Source organism: Chamaea fasciata, unplaced genomic scaffold (assembly GCF_029207755.1).
Source record: "Chamaea fasciata isolate MVZ Bird 193981 ecotype frontalis unplaced genomic scaffold, bChaFas1.0.hap1 SCAF_8, whole genome shotgun sequence".
NCBI lineage: Eukaryota > Metazoa > Chordata > Aves > Passeriformes > Sylviidae > Chamaea > Chamaea fasciata.
The window spans coordinates 12,101,083-12,125,373 of NW_027094093.1; the positions used below are offsets into that span (position 1 = coordinate 12,101,083).

At 38.6% G+C, this 24,291-nt stretch overlaps 1 protein-coding gene across 1 annotated transcript in view; it reads left to right on the plus strand.

The window, feature by feature from the left end:
- Positions 1-17,024, plus strand: part of AOX1 (aldehyde oxidase 1) — a 39,183-nt gene extending 22,159 nt beyond the window's left edge. The window contains exons 21-35 of the mRNA XM_066189659.1: positions 4-128; positions 1,576-1,709; positions 2,957-3,044; positions 4,556-4,642; positions 6,060-6,251; positions 6,539-6,766; positions 7,800-7,895; positions 8,592-8,720; positions 9,214-9,288; positions 11,083-11,135; positions 12,752-12,866; positions 13,467-13,532; positions 14,115-14,303; positions 14,725-14,892; positions 15,840-17,024. Coding sequence (XP_066045756.1) covers positions 4-128; positions 1,576-1,709; positions 2,957-3,044; positions 4,556-4,642; positions 6,060-6,251; positions 6,539-6,766; positions 7,800-7,895; positions 8,592-8,720; positions 9,214-9,288; positions 11,083-11,135; positions 12,752-12,866; positions 13,467-13,532; positions 14,115-14,303; positions 14,725-14,892; positions 15,840-15,899 — 1,805 coding nt within the window. The 3' untranslated portion in view covers positions 15,900-17,024. The remainder of the gene's footprint in view (positions 1-3; positions 129-1,575; positions 1,710-2,956; positions 3,045-4,555; positions 4,643-6,059; positions 6,252-6,538; positions 6,767-7,799; positions 7,896-8,591; positions 8,721-9,213; positions 9,289-11,082; positions 11,136-12,751; positions 12,867-13,466; positions 13,533-14,114; positions 14,304-14,724; positions 14,893-15,839) is intronic.
- The last annotated feature ends 7,267 nt before the right edge of the window (positions 17,025-24,291 follow it).

The following is a 24,291-nucleotide window of genomic DNA, read 5'->3' on the forward strand; positions in this document are numbered from 1 at the left end:
CAGGAGAGATTTGCATTGGGGGACAGAAACACTTCTACATGGAGACTCAGAGCGTGCTTGCTGTTCCAAAAGGAGAGGATAAAGAAATGGATTTGTATGTGTCAACACAGCATCCAGCAATTATTCAGGTAATGCAGAGCATTCTCAGAGGAAGTGTTTGGAGTTGTGACAATAGAGCTTTTAAAGTTTAGTTTATAAATCTGTAGGAACAGAAGCCATAGAAACATGAAACTGCCCATCTGGATTGTTCAATAACAGCTGCTTTGTAGTACTGCTGTATTCTGATAAACACTCCCGATAGTGCAGTCACTATCGGGATAAGTCTCTCCTTTCCCTTTGAACAAAGTACTTCATACTCCACTACTGTAGGCATGAAAAACTCCCTGTGATGTGCTGAGGCTCCTCCATCTCTGTTAGTTTTCCACTGGAGTGAGGAGCAATCAGTTCCCTACAGAGTCAGAACCTACTGAGGATTTGATCAAGTCTAACAGCTGTAGGTGAGACTGCTACTCCAAGCAGCAGTCTCATAATCGCAAATTGGTTTGGGTTTCAAGGAACCTTTAAAGACTATTTAATTTAACACCCATGCCATGGACAGGGTTGTCTTTCTCTGCATCAAATTTCTCGGAAGTCCCATCCAACATGCCCTTGAGCACTCCCAGTGATGGGGTGCCCACAAGTTCTCTGAGCAACCTGTTCCTGTGCCTCACCACCCTCATCGTAAAAAATTTCTTTCTCTTGTCCAGCCTAAACCTGCCCTCTTGTAGTTTAAAACCGTAGCCCTTTGTCCTGTCAATACAAGCTTTGCTAAAAAGTCTTGCTCAATTTCTTGTAAACCCACTTTATAGTTTGAAAGGCCACAGTGAAGTCTCCCTGGAGCTGTCTTGTCCTGGCTGAACAATTCCAAGTCTCTCAGTCTTCAAAGTAGAGGTGTTCTACCCCTCTAAACATTGTCGTGATGGTAAATGACAAAACAAAGCTGCCATAGCTTGTGGCCTGCACAGCAACAGCCACAGTGCATGAAACTGATGGTATTTCAGACTCAACACTGGCATTTTGTGTTCAAAGCCCAGTTCAGCTCCTTTTGTAATTTCCGTTATTATTATACTGCCAATAGCCAGATAGTATGAAGAACTTTGTGTTTGAGAAAATGATTTCAAGCAAAACATCCCTGACACTAGCAAGACCTTAGATTATTATGAAACAAGTAGTTTGATTTTAAATAAAAATAAAAAGTATTATCTTAGTAATAAAATCATAGACACTGTATACTAATCCATTTTTATTATACCTGAAGCTTCTTACTGTTTAGATAATGTAAATCAAGGGTTATTCTTCACATCAGCCAATGGCCTTTTCACAGTCTGCATGGTAAAGATTTGAAATTTGAGCACTGTTGAGAGTTTGTTGTTATTCTTTCTTTGTTTTTTAACCTAGGGTAAAGGAAAAATTATATTAATTTGATAGAAGAATAGAAACATCTATGGAACCTCTTTTTAGAAAAGGTTTCTATTTCAGAACCTAGCTTTTGGGTTTACTTTGAGTTGGCATAAAATATTAAAACTTGTTTTACAGGAGATGGTAGCTGCAAGTTTAGGTGTTCCAGCCAACAGGATCATGTGCCATGTTAAACGAGTTGGTGGAGCTTTTGGTGGGAAAATCTTGAGAACTGGCTTGCTAGCATCAGTTGCCGCAGTGGCTGCAAACAAGTAAGTGCAGTATGTGTCTGTTGGGATATTAAAAAAAAAAAATGAAGCAAACAAGTTTTCCATTTTGGCTAAATTGCTTTCTCCTTTGCCAAAGCTGCTAGTCAAAAAGTCATACAATCCTGACTTCACATTTTGCAGGACTATTCAGTGTATTTCTTTGTTTTCTTTTGTTGGATTACTTATGTTAAGCAGCTCTAGCCTCAACTAAATTAATGGGCTGCAAGAAGTTGGTATTAATATAAGCTAGAAATACTCAAAAGGACCAGTCCCTAACTACTGAGACTTTGTACATACATTAAAAAATGACATTAATCCTCCAGTTATGAACTTCACTGACACAGCAGAATGCAGAAGGAAGAGTTCATGACTGGAACTGCTTTTAAGGAAAAGTAATTCTAGCTCAGTTCTCAACATCTTTCAGTCAAAATTAGCCTAAGTCTATGAGGTCTATTATAAAAAATTATGCTTTTTGTAATACTTCTTGAATTAGTTTAAGAACATTAACACATAAAGCTCCATCCCCCATCTCCCAATTTTGGCAGGACAATATTGGCAATTAGCTGTCAGGGCATACTAAACTCCTTTATAAGCATAACTGATTTGCTGCAGAATTCACATCAGGCTCCAACCTGTCAGCCAAAATGATCTCATCATCTGAGGAGTTAGCTCAATAGGTTTATGTTTCTTCTACTGTCACTGGTATAAAATTTGCTCTTGATTATTTTTGGCCATATTATCTGTGTTTTTATTAACAGATCATGCTAAAAATAATATTTTTTATGGCTTAAACTATCTTTTTTATTCTTAGGACTTTATTTTACACCTTATGTCCATTTTTCTAAAGTAAATATTTTAAATAGTATATGCATTTCTAGACTAATTTTCATGTTTTTATTGTTATTCATATATTGGTTTAATTCCAAGACACTCTATTTCAGTATGATTCTGAATAACTAAGAGGTGACAAACATTTAACATTGAAATAGTTTCTTCAGGAGTAGTTTGCACTGAGTTATTTTGTTGGCTTTCAAGAGATGAAATGTAAATTCTAACATGATTGTAAATGTGAGAAATATGAACTCTGGACATAGTGTTAAGCATATGTTCAGGCTTATTAAAGTTAAGTTTAATCAGAACGCATGTTTATATGCATGGCTGGATCTGGATACATGATAAGCAGCCGTAGCCATCTTCTTAATGACATCCTTTATTTTAATTGCAATTTGACATTTCTTTTTTGGATTTAGAACCAGCAGAGCAGTCCGTCTTGTTCTGAGCCGAGAGGATGATATGGTAATCACTGGTGGCCGACATCCTTTTATTGCTAAATATAAAGTGAGTGCCATAAGAATTCAGTGAAAAAATTCCCACCTAAATTTTGCAAATAAGTATTTCAGTGTTACTGGGTAATGTGTTCCATTGATGAAAATCGGTATAACCAATTCAATTTTAAAACAAAACTACAAGCCAGGAACCCAAGAGAGAAAGCTGCTATATAGCCCCTTTGTCTGCTTCTACCTCTTCTCTTTCAGGGTTTTGTTTTATTATTTTTCTAGTTCCTTCATGTTCTTTATACTTTTATAGCTCTTTCTGTCTTTCTTTCTGGGAACAGGAAGCTACCCTATAGCAGGTTTCTTCTGCAGAACTTTATTTTAAACTCTCCATATGGTTAGATTCACACAAAGAAGCAGCTAATTTTTCACAGAAACTGCCTGCAGATAACTCACTCTGTGGAGGAAATTAATCTCTTCTCTGCCCATGCACTGTTATCAGTAATAATTATTCATTACGGTAATTTCTGCCTTCTTTTCCTTCTCTATTTGTCATATAAATTATGTATGCCAGTCACCATAATGGGGTTTTAAATCCAAGTTTCTGCTAAATTAATAAGCTGAAAGATTTCTCTTTAAAAGTATCTTTTGTTAATAGCACTACAGCTCAAATTGGATGCCTTCAAAGAGGGACCCTGAACAATGGGATTATACCTGGGCAATTAAACCCTTACAATCTAAGCTCCCCATCCCCCACATGACAGTACAAACCAATAGTAATATTAAGAGTCTGGAGTCTTCACATTCTTCATGGGTTTGTTTCATTGTCTGTAGCTGGGCTATTTCTTATATCTAAGTGTGCAGCCTCTTCTAGAAATTGTAGCTTCCTTATCTTTCAGCTTGAACTGACTCTGAGGTCTTCTTTTACTTGACTTGGTAACAGCTCAGCATACCTATGTGAAAGTTCACAGCTTGCAGCCTAAGGCTGCTGCAAATTTAACTGCTAATACTAAGCAAGTTGCATGACATGCTACATAGGTAAAGTAAGAGAGCATTTTATAAGCATTTTATAAGATGCTTCCCTAAAGTTGAAAATGAGCTGTACCTCATGTTGAGAATTCAGGAACTGTTAGTGGCAAGAGGTGAAAAGAGAGATGTGAGATAAAGATAACATTTCTTCATTAATAAACATAAATGTCATACTCCATCTGCCACACTGTTCTTACCATTAACGTGGGATTTGACTTTATCTACAGTAAACACTCCTAGGTGTCACTCTTGTCAGCCGTCTCAGGCAATAGAGAGGAAGCCACTGGTTCTTCCTCTCCCAATGGGCTTATGTTGCTTCTTCTATGCTGTACCTATACATATCACAGATGCCAGGAGGGAAAGCCTGTATCTTAGAAACATCCTTTCTTTCTCTCTTGCTCTTCTATAGTTTCAGTGAACACTGCCCAGAAATTAGTAGTGCAGTATGATCCTGAATGTGTGGATTATGTTAATTTTCAAAATATACAAGCACTTCAGAAACAAATGAATGCTGAATTCTAAATAACGTACTATTGATCCTTCTAGGTTGGCTTCATGAATGATGGTAGGATCACAGCTGTGGATGCCAAATATTATATTAATGGAGGATGTACCCCTGATGATTCTATCCTGGTAAGAATTTTATACTGACAAACCTTACAACACAGAGGATCATTAGCTGGAAAATTATGAAGCCAAATTCCCTTACCCATGTATTATTAATCATATAGACTTTTGATATGGGGATTGTGGGTTGTTGGAAGAATCTACACTGAGCAGGTTAACATTTCCTTATTAAACTTAGTGAAGCATCTTACTACTTTCTTATACTGCCCTACACATTCACTTCACAAATTATTTCTCAGGCTTATTTTTCTGTTATGAACATCTCAACTAACAATGTATTCCTTTTAAAATGCTTAGTACCTGCATTTGTTCCTGCCTAAATCTGTGTATCTTCAAGGCTGGGAAGACATTTCTTGGCCTTTAGAAAGTTCATAGTGATAGTTATCCTGTTGCTATCCCTATACATTTCTGTAGTGCGTCAGCATTCATTGTGCTGTATACCTCAGTTCCTCACTTACAGGTTTGCAAAATATAAAATGTTTCTTGCTTTTATATCATCACCAGGTATTTGTATTAGTACAGGCTATTCTAGCTGTAACTGAAATGGTTGCTGTACTACTCCTCATCTGCTTGCCATTGCCTCACCTATGAGTATTTTCTGCATCCTGAAATCTGTCAATGTAACTGCCCGTGGTGTTGCTGCCTAACCTGTTCTGAAAAATAGCCTAGGTTGGAAGAAAATCCATTATTAGAAGAATGTACATTAATGCAGTTCTTGTCAAAACTGTCTTAAGGTGAAGTCCTAAATGATACCGTGAAGCTACTGGACCTAGCAGGAATAACTGAGACTTAAATTTGTCATTCTGAGAAATCTACTTAACACTAAAGAGAGACAGTGACCTCTTCATCAGGCATCAAACCATTTTTAAATTATTTTTTTATACTGACTCCTAGAGCCTAATTTGAGGTCTCTAATATTGTATTTTCCTCTTCATGTGGTTTTGTGTCTGTCACATAAAACCTCTAAATGAAAAACTAAAGGACCAGAAGACACTGTTGACATGCAGTACATGTGCTTTCTGGTGGAACTAAACCTTAAGTGTGGATTTCCATAGGATGTGATAGTTCAGAATGCTTTCATCAGTTCCTTTCGTAGCTACTCTTGCTTTAAATCCAGTCTGCCTATTTTTACTTTGTGTGGCTTTTGTTACATCCTTAACTACTGATAACATTGAAGTACAAGTAACATCAGTTGTGTTCTGTATCAAAAACCCTGAAAATTAATATATTGCATGAAAAATATATTAATGAAGTCTATATGTGTGCATGAGTACTCTTACTACCAGTGATTGCCAGAAACTAAATTTTAAGGCTATTGTCTCAAGTTAAGGTCTTTTATATAAGAGGTGAGTAAGATTTAAATGTAAATTTGAAAGAAGCACTGTTCTGACATTAAACTAGATCTGTTTGTCCCCTACCTCAGATATCAGAAGTTACCTTATTAAGAATGGACAATGCCTACAGGATTCCCAACTTGAGATGCTGGGCTTATGCCTGCAAAACAAACTTACCATCAAATACAGCATTCCGAGGCTTTGGCTTTCCTCAATCAGGACTCGTGACAGAAACTTGGATTACAGACGTTGCAGATAAAACTGGTTTATCACCAGAAAAGGTGACTAAATGAAGGCATCTTCTCTCCTGAAATGAAGTCTATGGAACTGGAAAGTTTAAAACCTTTTGATTAGTTTAACTGTTTGAACAAGTAGTTTTTAAGTCAAACATCATTTGTGCTGAAATTAATATTTTTTAAATCAATGTGTGGTTGTTGAATGAATAGCATGGTCTTACAAACCGGTAATTGTTAAAAAAAATACAGTGATCTTGTTGTCTGTTAGTCTCCCCAGATGGTCAGTTTGCCTTTAGCAGGATTGTGTGATAGCTGTAATTTCATTTTTTCAGATTAGAGAAATAAATATGTATAAGAAGATTGAGCAGACACACTTCAAACAAGAAGTTGACCCACAGAATTTAATACGGTGTTGGAACGAATGTATGCAGAGATCTGCATACTACAGTAGGAGAACAGCTATCAATGAATTTAACAAACAAAATTACTGGAAGAAAAGGGGGATTGCCATTGTACCAATGAAATTTCCATTTGGACTAGGCACACCTTACCTTTCTCAGGTGAGTTGCATTAAGAGTGAGTGGGCTAAGCCTTTTATGCACAGAAGATTGCAGTCGCTTCATCTTAGCATACAAAACAAATATGTTATCTTTTCCTGGAAGATGATCCTCCATCTGATGATTGCTCCCTGAAGAGGCTGTAGTAGCTTGTAGCTCTTTTCAAGCTGAGATCAAAGCTCTTTGGTTTTCAGGACCCATGCAGCTTGGACCCTGCCTACTTAAAGGCTAGTCCCATCTGTTGTGGTGCAGTGTTGGAATAAGTGAGTTGAATGCACTTAGAAAAAGCTTTTGAAGATTGATAACAGAATGTTCATTGAATAAGTGTTCCACTCCAGAAATAGTTCTGAGCCTCTTCTTTCTGCCCGTGGGGGTACTATGGGATGCTGCTCTTAAAGACTTTAATCCTTTGATGCCATCAAAGGCTAAGGTTAAGGAAGCAAAAAAGGACAGTAGTATTTTTGATCCTTGTATTTTTTTAATGGAGGTGTCCACTGCTTCTGAAACTGGAAACATTCTATCAACTGAAAGTTAATTAATTGACTGACTTAACTCAAACTGGCTGTCTCTGTTCAACATTAAAGTCACAGGGCCTTTGTAGGCTACAGTGCTACTTCTAGCTGAGTCCAGGAAGAGAATCTCATTCAGAAATTCAACCTATGCCATTTTAAAACCTCCAGGGCTCTCACACAGCAATGATAGAGAAAATGGAACTTGCAGCAAATTGCACTTAGAGCTGCTAGTGGGGGGTTTCCTCCAGCTTCTTTTGGAACCACTGAGATACTGTTGCCAGGTGTAGGTTTGTTTTAGGATCTAACAGAAAAAGCAGACCACCAAGGATTTGTATGTTTTTCTTTTGAAATTCATTACAGAGAAAGAGCAGCAAGGGGACTTCAAAATGTTGCCTTCTATTCAAAAGCACTAAACAGATAAACTGAAATACACTTAAACACTTTGTCTTTTTATAATTCAATTCATCACCACATAAACACATTTCTCACTTGTCTGATCTTGATTTGTTTTGGGTTTTTTTTAGGCTGGTGCACTGGTTCATATTTATACTGATGGGTCTGTACTTCTGACACATGGTGGAATTGAAATGGGGCAGGGTATTCATACAAAAATGATCCAGGTAACAAATGATCTAAATAAATACTGCTGTGTGCTTTATCTGTCACGCAGATAAACAGTGTGAAGATTTTCTTTTTGTTTAGTTTGTGTACCAGCAGGACAGTTTCTTTATCAGCATAGCCACTACTTCTTTACACTGATAGAGTTACAAAGGTACCTTCATTAATTCATAGAGGCAGAAGGAAAGAAAAAATAAACTGTTTTGTTTTTTTTCTTCCAATAGCATATGAAGAGGCTTATTAGAAATAAGATTTTGGGGGGCTGATCCCATAAAATCCATAGTGAAAAAGGCAGAGATTATTCAGATTGGTATATTTGTGATGATAGCATTATGATCCTATTTGGTTAATGGATAATTTTGAGACAGATATGTAAAGATAATTATCAAGTCAATGAAAGTTTGGGACCTGGGCTTGCATAATTTGCTGTAAGTCTTACAGGGTATAAGCAGGAAAATGAAGAATGATAGTTGGACTTCAGAGTCTCAATCCAGAGTTTGAGAACAGCTAGAACATGGTCCTTTTCTGTTTCTGAGTACTACCAAATTGGACAGAATTATTTCAGCTGGAAATTGGAAGAGAACTTGCTAAGATTTTTATCTTTCCTGCTGTTACTGACTTCTAGCAAATACTGGGGAATTTTTAGAGTGCTTAGATTTCTTTCTAAAACAAATAATATGTTGTTCTTCCTGGAACAGGTTGCTAGTCGGGAATTGAACATCCCCATGTCATGTATTCACTTCTGTGAAACGAGCACAACAACTGTTCCCAATGCATGTGCGTCAGTAGGATCTGCAGGGACAGATGTCAATGGCATGGCTGTGAAGGTAAAGAATAGTATTTAGTTGAAAGAAATACCCTAGCCCTTGAGGTGTATGCTTGCCAAACTTTAGGCCCTAGTGATCCCATAAAAATCAAATTTGGGAATGCTAATAATACTGCTGGAGATGGCCAAGAAGAAACATGACTTGACAGTTTCTCAGTTATCGTGCTTATGACTTTTCAGAATACAATCTGGACTTTCCCAAAAAGGCTTATGCTTGACAAAATCACTGTTTCACCTAACACGCTAACTAGTCCCATACAAATCTTGCACCCTGTTCATATCTGAAATCTACTGATTCATACAGATCCCAGCCTCTGTAACTTAACCATTTAGAAGTTTTATGTCTATGTAATTAATATGACACTTCCTGCAATACTTTTTCAAACTAAGATAACAGTAAAGCATATACTAATTAAGTAGAAACTAGAACATAACTTAAATAGTACAAATGTATTTATGTTAATTTTGTGATATATTTTTCTGGTTCTCACCAGGATGCTTGCCAAACTCTTCTGAAACGCCTGCAGCCCATCATCAAAAAAAACCCAACAGGGACCTGGAATGATTGGGTAAGACCTGTGAATCCTACTGAATGTGTTTGAGTGCTGGCAGAAACTGATATATGTACTGGAGTCTATAAATCTGCTTAGCCTAATAATCCTAAAGTTAAAAATGGTAGAAACCGGCTATTTCACAAAAAAAAAAAAGTGAATGTCAAGAGAAGGTTCTTGGCCAGGCACAAATGATTATGTGGAAGATAACAATTAGATTTATTGCTAGTACAGTATTTAAATATTGCCAGTGCAATATCAAAGTAACAAATCTATCATCTGTTACAATGGATTAGAGTAAAATCAGGTTATGGTCCCTCTTGTTGAGTTAGGAGCATCAGTGTGATCCCTGGCTTTCTAAACTTTTCAGAGGAGTCTAGGTGCGGCCAGGTCTACTTAGTCTTAGATTTGGTCCACAGCCTGTGTCTAAAGGGTTGCTATATGTTGTGGTGTAACCTCAGCCAGCCACCAAGCGCCACACAACTGCTCACTCATTCCCCCACCAGTGGAATCAGGGAAAGAGTTAGAAGAGTGAAAGCTACAAAACTTGTGAGTTGAATTAAAGACAGTTTAATGGCTAAAGCAAAAACCATACACATAACCAAATCAAAGCAAATAATTCCTTCACTCTTTCCCAAGGGCTAGCAGGTGTTCAGCCATCTCTGGGAGAGCAGGGTGCCATCACACATAATGGTTACTTGGGAACACAAACACTAGCACTTCAAATGTCCCCCGTTCCTCCTTCTTCCACCCAATTTATATACTGAGCATGATGCCACATGGTCTGGAATATCCCTTTGGCCAGCTTCCCATGCACCTCCAGCCTCCTTGCCAGTGGGGCAATCCAAAAAGCAGAAAAGGCCTTGGCTCTGTGTAAGCCCTGCTTAGGAATAACAATAAAACACTAATCCAAAACACCTAATCTCCTCTAATAGGTATACAATTAATTTGGATCATTCAGACATACCAAAAGTATCCTCAGACATGGCTGACCTAAGACTGAATGTTAATACATGCAAGAAGTAACTTTATATCTTAGAAAGTCAGTAAAACAGCCAAAAACCTCACAAAAATTTCTTGACTTGTGAACTGGGTAAATCTAACATGAGAATCAGTCAAAGGGAATAGATTTGGGACCTCATACTGTCACTTTTATGACTGGCAGAACTTTACAAAGAGCATTTCTCTTGAAAACTGTCATTTTTGTGCAAATAGGCCATGCAAATCTTAGATGTCACTGTGGTGGTTTGACCTTGGCTGGACTCCAGGTGCCCAACAAACTGCTCTATCACTCCCCTTTTCAGTGAGATAGGGGAAGAAAATGAGATTAAAAAAACCCAACAAGTCAGTGGGTTAGGATAAAGGCAGTTTATCAAAGAAAAAGCAAAAGGTTGTATATGCACAGGTGACCCAATATAATCAGTGACTTATCAACCAGATCTGGTTAGCTGACTGAGAGGGACCCATCTCTATTGAACTTGATCAAAAATCAGAGCCCCCTTTCTGACTGTGGCATTGCCAGTAATAAAGATTCTTCAAGAGCACCACTGTTGACAGGTCTATTCCTTCTTGTATTGCCAAAGGAATTCAGCTTGTTCATGCAAGAGGGGTTTAGTTCTGGAGTATTAGATACGATGTGCAGCTAAACATGCTTAACTCAGCTGGTCTTCCTTTCTTTACAATTTTTACAGTTTGGGTTTTAAGTAAATAAGTGTGGGTAACTATGTGTGTGCAAATAAACTAAATATGGCTATGCTGTGTTCCTTCCTGACTCTTTCCTTGGTTTACCACAAGCACTGCTATATTTTACAGGTTAAAGAAGCTTTTAAACAGAGTGTGAGCCTTTCAGCTACTGGGTATTTTAGGTAATATATTTTTGTTCCTTAAAAATGCATAAATTAGACCAGGACTGACTTCTGAAGATAATTAATACTGGAAATAAAAGATCCTGTCTAATAGGTCTTTCTAATAGCTCATTTTATGTTTTATATAATTAGTTGCTATATGGAGGGTTGGAAGCATAAAGTTTAGGTGTTAATTTATGTCTAGTCCTCTGTGGACTCTCTAGAAAGTATTAAAAGAATATTTTGTGCCAAGTTTGCTCCATGATTTGACATTTAGCAAACCAGAAAGTGTCAAAAAAGTGACTGCTGCCTGTAACAATCATGTGCAAAGTGGGATGTATGTTATTTACTGGAGGCTGGATTGCTATAAGCTATAAATACCATTGTTCCCACTGCTCTCAAAGCGGTCTCTTGGTCCTTTTTCTTTGAATTCTTTCACAGTGTTTATAAAGAGCCAGAAATGAAAAATTTCTGTGCTATAACACAGGTGGGATTCAAAGCAAAGGTTTTTTCTTAGCTTGCTGTGCCTTATCTCTTCTCCCCTTCTGCTGGTGGTTCTTCCTTATCAATAGCAACTTTTCAGGTCTCTGGGCAGTCTGGAGTAAGTTGAAAGAGCACTTGGGAAACCCATACTTTTATAAAACACCAAGAAATGTCCAAATAAAATGTCCCTTCCTGCTCTTAAGCCTGTTCAAGTGTTTTCTGCTTATGCAGCCCTTTAGAAATGTTGATATCACCGAAGTAATGAAGAACAGTCATACTTTGCTATCTGTATTTACTGGTGTCCAAAAACACCTGCAGATCCCTGAGCCTCAGATCCTATATTGATCCAGTTCTTATCTAATCATATTCTCTACTTCCAAGAATCTCAAAGGCAGCTGAGGTAAATGGATTATGAGAAGTTGAGTATATGGATTTTGGGTATCCCTTTTTTGGTGCACAGTTCTGTACTGTAATTCCTTTATGATAATCCTAAATATGCTCAACAAAGACATTTCAGTCATACATAGTCAGAAGATACACCTTAGTCACATAGCTCCCATGTTTGGAAGATACCACATTTCACTGTCCTCTCATGTCCTTGGATTTACCACATCATTCCTGACTACGATGGTGTCCTCAGTTAATCCTACTCCCTTCTAAGTAATTACAACTTATTTCAATATTCCTCTTTTAACCCTCTCACTCATTTCTGTAGGCTGTTTTTGTAATTTTGACTTTTTCATTTCTCTCTTGTAGATTATTCTTTCATAAATCCTGACAAGTTTTCCTCCCTTTTTCTAAATTCTTTTATGTGTTATTACCCCAGTAACCACTGAGGTTATTCTGTATTTGGTTTATTCTGTATTTTTTTATTCTGTATTTGGTTACTGTGCTTTTATTAGTATATTTCTAGGGTTGTGCTGGTTATAGACTCTCCTGAACTGAAAGAGCTTGATTGTCTGCTACATTTTATACAAATACCAGAGGCATCAAACCTACACTAGTAGTGCTCTGTATGCTTTCATGAAATTTTGAAGTTCTGAGCTGTTACTTAAGATTTTGTACTTAAGATTTCACAAGCAGTTTCAAATTTATGTGCTTATAATGCAAACTGTGGTCAGCTTTCTTCTTGTGGACTTTGTTTCTTCCATCAGAGGTTACAATGAAAACATGGACTGGGAGAAAGGGGAAGGACGGCCATTCACATATTTTGTTTTTGGAGCTGCTTGTTCAGAGGTTGAAATTAATTGTCTAACAGGAGATCACAAGGTAATAACTGAATGTCAGAGAAGTTTTGAAAGTAATGTGAAAAAGGCTTGATCCAACAATCATTCAGATTTGGGGTTAATAAGTCACCTGTCTTCACATGATAGTAAATATATCAACAATGTAAATATGAATTACAGGTGGAGCATAATGGAAGCTGTGCAGTATTAACCTGTGCAGCTTCTGACACACATGTCAATGTCATATGTGTTCACCTTTTGGGTTATGCCTGACATCTGACATGTTCTTTGCTTGTTCTGTCCCTGTTTGCCAGCAATATTCAATTTCCAGGCTTTTGACCATCTGGACAACTAAAGGCTATATAGACTGATGATCATATGCCCTCTATCTGTACATTTGTATGGGGATTTCCTCGAGCAATGGAAAAATCTGGCAGGGCTGTCTCTGGCTAAACTTCTGTAAATGTTAAGACAAGCCAATTTTTCTTGTGATGAGATAATTGGAAATTATTCTGAAATTATGTACATTGAGGGGCCTCTATCTCGGTATTTCTTATTTCACTGAATACCAGCTCTGACCCACATTATCTTCTAATGCTCAGTCCATCTCTCTGGGTGATATAAATTTGAATTTTATTAACAGAACCTCAGAACAGATATTGTTATGGACATTGGATGCAGCATAAATCCAGCTGTGGATATAGGACAGGTACGTGCCAAGAATTTTCTGATGCCGTATTTCTGTTACACTATTGTCCTTATCTGAAATGAAGATCACCTCATTATTTCAGAAAACACTAATTTCTTACTAGATTATAGATCATATTAGAATGTCTTTTGCCCATAGACTTGCTCCAATTGAATTAGTTCAGAACTCTGTAGATGTCAAAGAAGCTTAAATTTTACCCATGGTTTCAACCTGTAGTACTTCCACTATGTGTGTGTGTCTTCTGTCTACTGGACTTAAATCCTGTTTGTGATCTGCAGTCTCCAAGTTGTTTGAGACTTCCCCACTTGATAGCAGAGAAACATCTTTGTTCATTGCAGGCTGCTCCACTGATCTCATCACTTCATCATACAAGCATTTGTCTTCTCAGGTATGAGAGAGGAGTGTAAAAACTTTTCCATTACAGTTGCCTCGAAGTGTTGAAGAATCTCATTAGGCAAACAGAACTGCATTAGGCTTCACATATACTACAGTAACAGCTAGTGATACAAATGAGTTCTTGGTGAAGTTTTCTCAGTTAACCAAACCTGAGTACAGAAATTCTATTTATTTTCTTATTTAAAGATTGAAGGTGCTTTTGTTCAAGGCATTGGACTGTACACAATGGAGGAGTTAAAGTATTCTTCAGAAGGAGTCCTCTGTACTCGGGGTCCAGATCAGTATAAGATCCCTGCTGTTTGTGATATTCCAGAACAGTTTAGTGTTTCCCTGCTGTCATCTTCTCAAAATCCTTATGCCATCTATGCATCCAAGGTAAGCAGATCATCACAGGGCCAGATTCTCAGATCCCAGGCCAAACTGAGAAATTACTTTGATATAAAACACATATAAGTTTTCAGTTTCTCTCCTTTAGCATTTCAAACAACTGTTCAGTAAATTGTTTTATTTATGACATCAGGGAAGCTAATAAGACATAAAGCCAGATATTGTTGTGTCACTTTAATGGTTGATAAGTAGTGATTTTAGAGTTGTTAACAGACCATACACAGAAGCTGAAAGTTGAATTTAAAACCAGACTTACGTGTTGATAAACTGAAAAGTTAGAATAAAAGTATTAATTGATGCAGAAATCATGTCATTCAGAGTGTGCAGCTTACTTGTGTGTACTATGTGATACAAAATAGGACTGTATGCATGTATTTATATGAGAATGTCTTTTTAAAATCTTTTTCAGGGGATAGGTGAGGCAGGATTTTTCTTGGGATGCTCTGTGTTCTTTGCTTTGAGAGATGCAGTAACTGGTGTGAGGAATGAAAGAGGACTGAAAAAGACCTTTGCACTGAACAGCCCCCTGACTGCTGAGCAAATACGGGCAAACTGCGCTGATGCCTTTACTGAGATGGTAAGAGAAGCTGGGGAATGCTCTGTTTAACAATGGCTGGGTAGCAATGTTTACTGATTTTGGCACCCCTAAATAGTGGAGTGCCTAATGATGTCTCCAATCAGTCATGCTTTATGTACAGCTCCTTGTAATCGAAATGTCTGGTAACAGGTCTCATTTACACAACCTACTTCAACAAATGCCATTCAAACATTGTATTGGAATTTCCCTGGGTTTTGTATAGTTTTTTTTCTTTGAAATTGACATAATTTTTACAACCTTCTCTTTCCCTGAACGCTCCTCCTTTCTTCAGGATGTCAAATCCCATAGAGGATTAAATAGCTCATCTTATTAACGTGCAATGCATCAGCCTCTAAGCATCTTCAGTCTCCTTCCAGGTGCTTTGCCCCACTGACTGCATGCTGGTACTGTCACTTCATTCTAGAACTCCTTGCTATGCCCAGTACTCTTTGGGAGAAAAATAATTAACTCAGGGCTAACCCAAAGAGGGAGAAGAAAAACAAATGAGGTAATACGCTTCATATAGTGCTGATCCTTTATACTGTTTTCTGCAACTGTTCGCTGTAGTCATGTTCCCACTGTTATTACAATTCTTTTTCTGGGTTTTTACTTAGTGAGGCAAGGTCCTTGCCAGCATATAAATCCATGCTGTGCCCTGAACCTCTGAGGCTCTGCTATGGAAACTCTTCAGCTCTCATTCACAGATACTCCCTTGGTATTTCTGTGATTGGGAAGGCACCCATTGGCCCCTGAATCAGTACGTTTGTGGGTTTAACTCTCATTGCAGGAACTTGCAGGAGGTGAGGTCCACCAGAGCAAGGAGCCATGCTTCTCTGTCCCTCTTTAGTCCTAATCCTAGTTATCACTGACTTGGAGACACCTGATAAAGGCAGTGTTGGGAGGTTGCCAGTCAAAGTCACTGTTGTCATTTCTTGCTTATCTCTTAGGTGGCAAACAAAGAAGCTGCTTCCTCCTCGGGGCACATCTGTGTGAATGACAAACCATAGTGCACAAGACCGGAACGGAAAACTGATTGACTGCACCAAGACACACTATCTAATCAACACACAGATAGATGTATTTTCTCTTTTTCTGAATTAATCAGCTAGCAAAAATATGCACTTTATATCTTATATCCTTATCTTCATTCTTCCTCCAACAACTCATTACAGTATTTTGTTTAAATGACTGCATTTAATTATTAGAAATTCATCTTCTGCATTTGAACCATCTATTTTCAACAAGAAAGATCTGCTGATCAGGACAGCTCAAATGCTGCAGGAGATGAAAGTTAGAATGAAGTGTTAAGGTACGCTAGATAAGTTACTGCCACATATTACACTAAACAATTTCATATGATAAATGATTTTGCAATGGCTTCAGCTAATTTTCTTATTTAGATTTGAGTCTTGCAGTGAAGTGTGAGTGCAGAGATCTTTGTCAAATTAAAAACATGCAAGAAACAAGAGTTATGATTCTCTTTTGCTATGCCAGGCAAGTTGCCATGGCTGGCCTAGATATACAGAATTTTATCCCAAAAGTTGACAGAATTGTAATTTCCACCAGCAGCTTTCTTTATCTCATGGAGCAAGCCAAAAGCCTCTGAAAATAATAGGAAAATTGACATGGAGTTCAGTGTGCTTTGAATGGGAGAATGGATGACATGTCAGCCTGCAGACTCTTATTATTTCACCACCTCTCAGTGTTCCATAATCTCTCTTGTCTTCCCTTCCTTTGTTGAGCTGTTAGTGTATCTGTGACAGAAATCAGGTCTGTCACTTAAACAGCTTCTATATTGGCGATTAAGATATGAAATGTTTATTGTTTCAATTTGTCTCTCTGTAACTGTGATCAGTCAGTGGAATGCAGTTGCTTAAACATAGGTGTCTAGACCATTTTAGATGTCTGCCATAAGACAGAGGAGACATGGCAAAGGAGAGCACAGGACTGGAAGATACGATACAGCAGCTTGAGACCAGGCAGGTAATAGTAATTGTAATCATTGGAAGTGGTACTGAAAGTGATTTAGGCAGCTGAAGCTTTTTTGGGGTTTACTTCATTTTCTGCACTTTCTTTGTATCATTTTGGCTTTTATATATTGTTAGAAATCAATAAATTAATGTGAATGCTGCCGCCACAATTAGTTTTTCTGATTTGAAACATCTTCTTAGTTTCACTGTTTGGTGTTCCAATCTGATTGTAAGAGATGCCTCTGCCCCACCTAGAGGTGCAATCGAGACCCTGTGACGAAGTCAGTAATCCCAGAGTCATTCTTCTGGAAATAATACTTTCCTACAGTCCAGGTCCTGGGTATCCATGGGGCATACATGCCATTCCAATAATTGGAGATAGCGTGTGTATAAGCACGTGTTTCCTTTCCCATATTCTGTCACAGTGGGAATTTTTGTCTGGATGCTAACCAAACCTTTACCTCTGTTAGGTCTGGAATCAGCTCCTTCCTACTGTGCCAACTGTGCTTATCTCAGGTTCCACTATCTTAAGGGGACAGTGTTTTGAGACAGGCAACTACGTCTTTAGGTCCTTACACATGGGTTTGTCAAGGACAGCTTGCAGCCCCACACGTCAGTAACAGCCCAAAATAATGTGAATTCTGGGATATACTGAAGCAGGGAGCCTACAGATCTACTGAACTGGGGAGGAGCTCTATTGTCTCTTGTCTGCACCAGCACAGGGGCTCGTTCATTCCAGGCAAGTCACATCTGGTAAAAATCTTGCCCAAACCTTGCAGGCAATGACGTCTCCCACCTGCAGTACTGAGGTGTTCACACTCCAAGGAGTCATCACATTCTAGACCCACACTTTGTTTTCTGCAGTGCAAATCTCATCTGCTTCTCAGTCATTATTAACAAAGATTCCTCCCTGCCACTTTACAAGTGGCTCTTTTTTCTAGTTGCCTCAGTAAATTCTATAAATGTAGCAAATATGGGTTGTTGATTTTTTGGGGTCTGAAGCATATTAAGCTGCCTGCTGGCTTTTAAGTGTTTTAAAAACTTCCTGGGAGCTAGAAATTTCAGCAATTGACCATCCTGACAGATGATAATATGGCTACATGGGATATTATGAAAGAAGTATTCTTATCTACAGGGAGGTAGATAAGCAGACATGTTAGGTTTCTAAGGCATTGACATATTTGATGGCTGTTGACACAATAATGTGCACTGTAAGTGCATAGTTACACCCAAACTGGAGATGGTTCCAAAGAACTCTTTCTACTGATTTTCTTCATGAGAGGAATGTTCCTGTAGCAGTCTACCCTCAGTGGGCCCATTCAATGTGGTGCAAGCTTAAATACCAAATATAAATATTAGGTTCTGGTTTGGAGGGTTAGCCTGTAAATTAGATATCAGAGTGCCAGAATCAGGGATTTGGTCTGGTTCTTTCTGTTCTTAGGCCTTTGAGCCTGCATTGTTGTACCTACAATACATGAGGAATACTACAGTGGTTACTACTAATGCACTTGGCAGGACCCATCAGGGCTTTTGCCTACAGGGACCTAGTGACTGACATCACTCCAGTGCTTGTGTTGTGGTAGCTCTCACGGATATGTTAGGGGATAACCACAAAACCAGCAGCATATTTCTGCTGAGAATCATCTTCTTGACTTCTAATGGGAGTGGCAGGAGATCAGGGACTGGCTACTTTGTCTTGCAAGCCTTCACTCACTCTAAACGAAATACAGACAGCTTTGATGTAAAATGTAAAAATGGTAGATGAAACAAAAGACAGGTACGTACAATGAAGACTTTTAAAAGATATATCCATAATTCCCCTATAAAGAAAAGAAGGGTCAGCTGTAGTAAGGCATTTAAAAATTAATTTGTTTCCTGGACATGTATACAAAGAAATGGATGAGAATCTAGAATCCCAAATCAGGATTTGGGATTTCTCTCTTTAAGAACATAGCATGCGTTGCATGTGGTACCCACAGCAGAAAGGGCATAGCATAGAGATAACCAGAAGGAAATTTTAAATGTGTGTATAGTAGTAATGTTGATTTTGTTTAAACTTGGTCATTCTGCAGAAAAAAAGATTGTAGATAGTTCAGGTCAAGCTAAAATGAGAACTGTGGCTCCACAGCTTTGCTTTTGACACCCTGAAGAAGAGGGTAATGTTGCATGTCCTTGGTTTTGGCTTCAGGCATGCCTATGTATTCTAAATGCATCAGTTACTGGTTAATACACAGACCAGGAAATAAACAGGATAAACAGAGTTAGAAGTTGTAGCTCAAACCCAGAAGCTCCCCCTCACTGTTTTCTCTTATGTTACAGGGTTAGAATCAGAGGAGCTCAATCTTTGCAGATTATTTCAAGTCACCAGAAAAGGGTTAGGGTGGGGAGTAGGAGGTGGTGCATTAGCATCTCTACATGCATTAATTGCTGAGAAATGGCAGACATTGTGCTGGCTCATCCCCACCTGCTTTTTTTCAGACTGAGCATCAAATTAAATTCTGCAGGACAAAGCAAACTCAGTCAACCTTTAGCAGCATACAGCATTTCATTAATTTCTCTTGATGTGTAAAGCTTTATTTTTCAGACTTTTATGCAAGAGCATGTCTTGCTCTTGACAATCAGATAAGCAAATCTTTTTTGTGACTGGCAGAAAGGTAAGTTATGAAGAGAAAGGTAAGTTTATGAGCAGAACAAAGATATACAATCCAGCACTGCATTTTCCTACAGTAGACATTACACCCAATGTGGCTGCAATACATTTGTTATGACCAGTTTCAGGAAATACTGCAAGATCTTTCTTAAGGCTTGATGTATTTCAAGCAAAGGTTCTAGAGTGATTAGTCTGATATCCCCCTGTTGAGTAGTCTGTGAATAGATTTAACAGAATTAAAGATTAAAAAATCAATTTGGATCAATCAATCTTGAATTTTTGAATGCAACTCAACCTGTAACGTGTCAAAACTCCTTGTCACCCAAGGAAAGAATCTCATCTGTTGACAAACACTTGCAACTTAACTTGAATGTGTGCATTCTTCCCCCACCCCCTCTCACTTTCTTTGCACATCCTTTTGGGTCTTTGCAATCCAGAACAATTCCCACCCATGGATCCAATGCAGGAATTTATATTTCCTCCTGAACTACTGGTAGGCCTTACTGACATTTGGTATCTCAAGCATAACTGAGTTCCTACATTTAAAACCTGATATTTTTGTGAAACTGAAAGCTCTGTCCTTAGATAAATAGAAGATGCTAGTTTGGTCACACATAATGAGACATTTCAATGTGGATAGTCCTCATGTTGACATTATTAAAAATACTCACTTTTTCAAAAAAGAAATTGTTTGCCTCTGCAAAACCAACTTTTCCCATAAGAGCTCCTTACTCCGGACCATTTCATTTTGGATCAGTTGGATTTTTTTTGTGGAATGTAGTATTTTCTTTGAAAGATCCCAAATGAACTTCTCCATCTTTTCTGTCTTGTATTCTCTGTTGGATGGTTTCTTCCAGCTGGGACATAGATCCTAACAACCTGAGACTGGACTTACGTGCAGGTCCACAGGAAAGGCAAAGAACTTGAAGAGGAAACGAGGGTTAATTGCAGTAGTTATTGGAAATTCACAGGACAGATAAAAACTTGAAAGGAGGGGGGAGGAGGAAGAAAGGCCCATGATCAGCAGAGGCAAGAGAAGAGGTCTGTGAAAATGGTAGTGCAGGATTTACCCAGACCAGACTGAGTAGAATCCAAGCAGTCAGGTTCAGACTCTTTTTTTAATCCTCACTCATGCTTCAGTAGCTTCTTGCAAAATTCTTTGTTTGCATTCCTTTTGCAAATACTCGTGGGCAGTTCTTGCTGCTATTACACAACCACCTCACAAGCACAAAAGTTCATTTGAGTTCTGAGAATGTATGGCACAGCTCTTTGATTTGTCATGCTATCACAGAGTGCTATTTGCTGCACTGCAGTTGGCTTTGTAAACATTTGTCAGAGGGTGCAACTTTCTTACTTGATGATTGCCTCTCAGTGCAGAACATTCATACTAAGGCATAAAATCCTTTATGAAACCATGAAAGGGGAAGTAAATCTCCCCTTTCTCCTACTTGCCCTCCCTTTGAGAGACTCATGCTTTAAGAATGCAAATATTAATGTTTTACAAATTTTATACTTGGATTAAGGATCTTGGCTAAACTGCTACTGGTGGATAAAGCTGGTCAGACAGAAAGAAGATGCCATCACCTGCTCTGCGTGTTCAGACTGAGCTGCCAGGAGGAGTGCACTGCTTCTCCAGCCTACACAAGGTGTCCATACCAGTAAGATTATTCCACAGTAATGGAACAGGAAGATTGGTTCCACAGACACATAGGGGGTTTTTTGGTTTTTGGGTATGTCATTTACCTAGAAGGCCAGTCCAGAGTTGCAACAGTTCTTTGGCTTGTCCACTGGTCTTTTAATTGCGTTGTCCACAAAGATAGGTGTTTCTCAGGGACTGCATTTGCATATTTTGAAACCATGATTCCACATGGCACTTGTCAAATATGAAAAGAACATACATTATATCCTAAGAGGGGGGGAAAGGCTATATATATAGTCTAGTAAGAAACAAGGTGGCAGAAAAACACTTTGATTAAACAAAAACATAAATACTGATCAACCATCCCAAGGAGACAATACTTCTAGAGAGACAATTTTTTAAAACATTTTATATATTGTAGAAACACAAATACAATTTCTAACAGGTGTTTTAATGGAATAAAATGGGGGTTTGGTACAGATCTGTGTTACATATAAGAAGGGCAAGCTTAAAACTAACGTCATTGTTTGTTGAAGTCTTTAGGAAGACACATTGTAAGCAGGAGATCATCCTGGGACTTGAACTCAGTCTCACCAGTTGGCACATCTCTCCTTTGGCATCAGAAGGTAAGCTTTGGCTCCCCTGCCAGCTATCTTTGAGATGGGCAGAACACTGCAACAGAGAACATGTCTGTGGGTAACAGTTTTCAAATTAAATACTACTGTGCATTTCCTAGATGACTTAGAATGGTACATTCAGGAGAATGGGGAACATTATCCTGGTATTTTGTCATTTTATCTCACAAAAAGTACTTTCCAGTAGAAAACACTGTCTTTCTGTTTCCTAAGGCAAAAGGAAATGGCATCTATCCATCTCAGAATGGGCATGCCTGACAGGTAGGAAGGCCTCCTTTCTACCTTCTGGTTATGTCACTTCATTTATCAGGTTAGCTCCATCTTGTAACTCCACCACTGTTTGCTTTTCTTGTTTTTACTTGTCACTTTTTAAGAAAAACTTTGGCTCATTCCCTAGGACGATGCATTTAGAAACTTCTCTTGAAGTCGCTGGTACTTCTGTGTATATACATGTGCATCATGTTTAAATAACATTCCCAGCAATCAAGCCAAAGCAAGACCCATCCTTGCAACATAGATTCTGTGAGAAGTTTGGGAGATCTTCACAATTTCTGCAGTCTTCGAACTAAATATGTACAGGGCTGATTCCCCATCTCATTGCAGTGCTTGATAGTTACTTAAAACTTACTGTAATTTAATGACTTAATGGTCTGAAGTGCTTTTGATAGCCAATCAGATAGCTGCTTTTCAACCAAAATAACTGGGTTTCTGACTGTTATTAGCATTTTAAGACATAAATTTTCTAGAAAGTTTAAAATACTCAGTGTTTTATGTGTGATGAAGAACTATGGCATTCATATAGGGAAGTCTATATAGATTAGCTTTTCTGCTCAAAAGCTAGATCCTGATGAATCCATATTGGCCTTCGTATATTCTTTTGCACAGATTCAACAAAATTTGAATCTGCAATGCAGAAATGTTTCCTTCTTGCTTCATATTCAACAACAAACTACAGTTTCCTCCAACAGATGGTAAAAGATTCTTTTATCAATTCCTTCCTGGCTGTGAGCATGCTGACATAAATGCCAAGGAGTTCACTGTTTCTGTTCTCATGCTGTACTCTGTAAAGATAAGACTCCAGTGCTACAGAAGTTTCATTCAGGTTCCCATGTAGTTATTAGAAATATTTCCATTATTTCCAGTAGGCATTGAAACATGCAGGCTAGTCCTGCTTGGAAGTAGCAAAAAAAATTCTGGTATCCCTCCATGACCTCTCCTGTTTCTTCCAGCTGGACCTCATCTTCTACTTCTTTGAGCCTCTTAGTGTTTTCTCCCCACTCTTAAATGTGTGCTTGTGCCCCTTTCAGACACAGAAATTTAGGCTGCCTGGATAGCTGGAATATATAGAAAAATGCCATGTTGTCACACTGTCTTCAGCAATAAGCTCGTTTCTGACCTCTTCTCGCTAACTAATTAGCAATTTACAATGAATAATCCTGAGTTGTGGTTGCAACTACCCAAAGAATAAGGTCCCAACCACTGTGACCAAAGGCGGCAGCACGTGGCACTGGGGGGTTAGGGACGGAGGAAACGCGTCCTTTGTGCTCTTAGGTATCCCTCTAGTGGATATGAGGAGAAGGACGGGGTGGGCAGAGGAGACCCAACCACAAACCAATGTGTTGTGACTGAAGTCAGTGAAGGAGTGGCCACAGGAGTCTCTGCCAACCTTGACATCAGAGGGTCAGTCCCCAGAGCTGTGCCCACTGCAGTGCAGCTCACTAAACATGCGTGGCCTCATACTGGATGAGTGCCTCTGCCCATGAGAAGTTGGCTGTCTGTGGCAGGTTTCCCATGAAAAACAAAACGGTTCCCACGAGCTGAAAGCCTGCAAAATGTGTGTTGGCAGCAGTAAAGGTGCTTCTGCTGTCCAGGAGTTTTGAGCCGTCGCGGTGATTTGAGAAAGAAACAACCTGGAGGAGAAAGTTCCGGAGAAATGTGTTAGCTCCATCCACAAATTAAAAGAAAAAAGAAACCCCAATCTGCTTTGTCCAATGACAAGTTGTGCCACAGAGCTAAAGCTGTCACAGAGGGTATTTCAGAGTTCTTGCCTTTGAAAGAGAAATAGTTGCACCCAAGAACAGTGGAGATGAGGACAACAAAATGAGCAAAATATCATAGTACTGCTGGCAATCAAAAGGTCACTTTGAAGAACAGGAAGATTATCTATCATTCACATGAATAACATGTGAGTTTAAGCAGTCTCACCATGGGAAATGAACACCAGTTTTTGGGGAGGCTCCTTCTGCTGCTCACTTTCATGCTGAATCGCCTTTTTAATTAACTCTGCTGACACAATGAAAAGGCACATGGATCTTTTTCTGCAAGTCTTGTCAACAGAAAGTGCAGGTGAAAACCTGGCTGTCAGTTCTGCCTCTTGTCCCTGCCAGCTGCTGGCTCTTCATTTTGGGTAGTTTGATGTTGCTTCAGTAAAGCAATGTACATCCTGCTGAGAGGATTTTCCATCTCTGACAAGACATATTGTTCAACATGTAATCCTGATTTTTA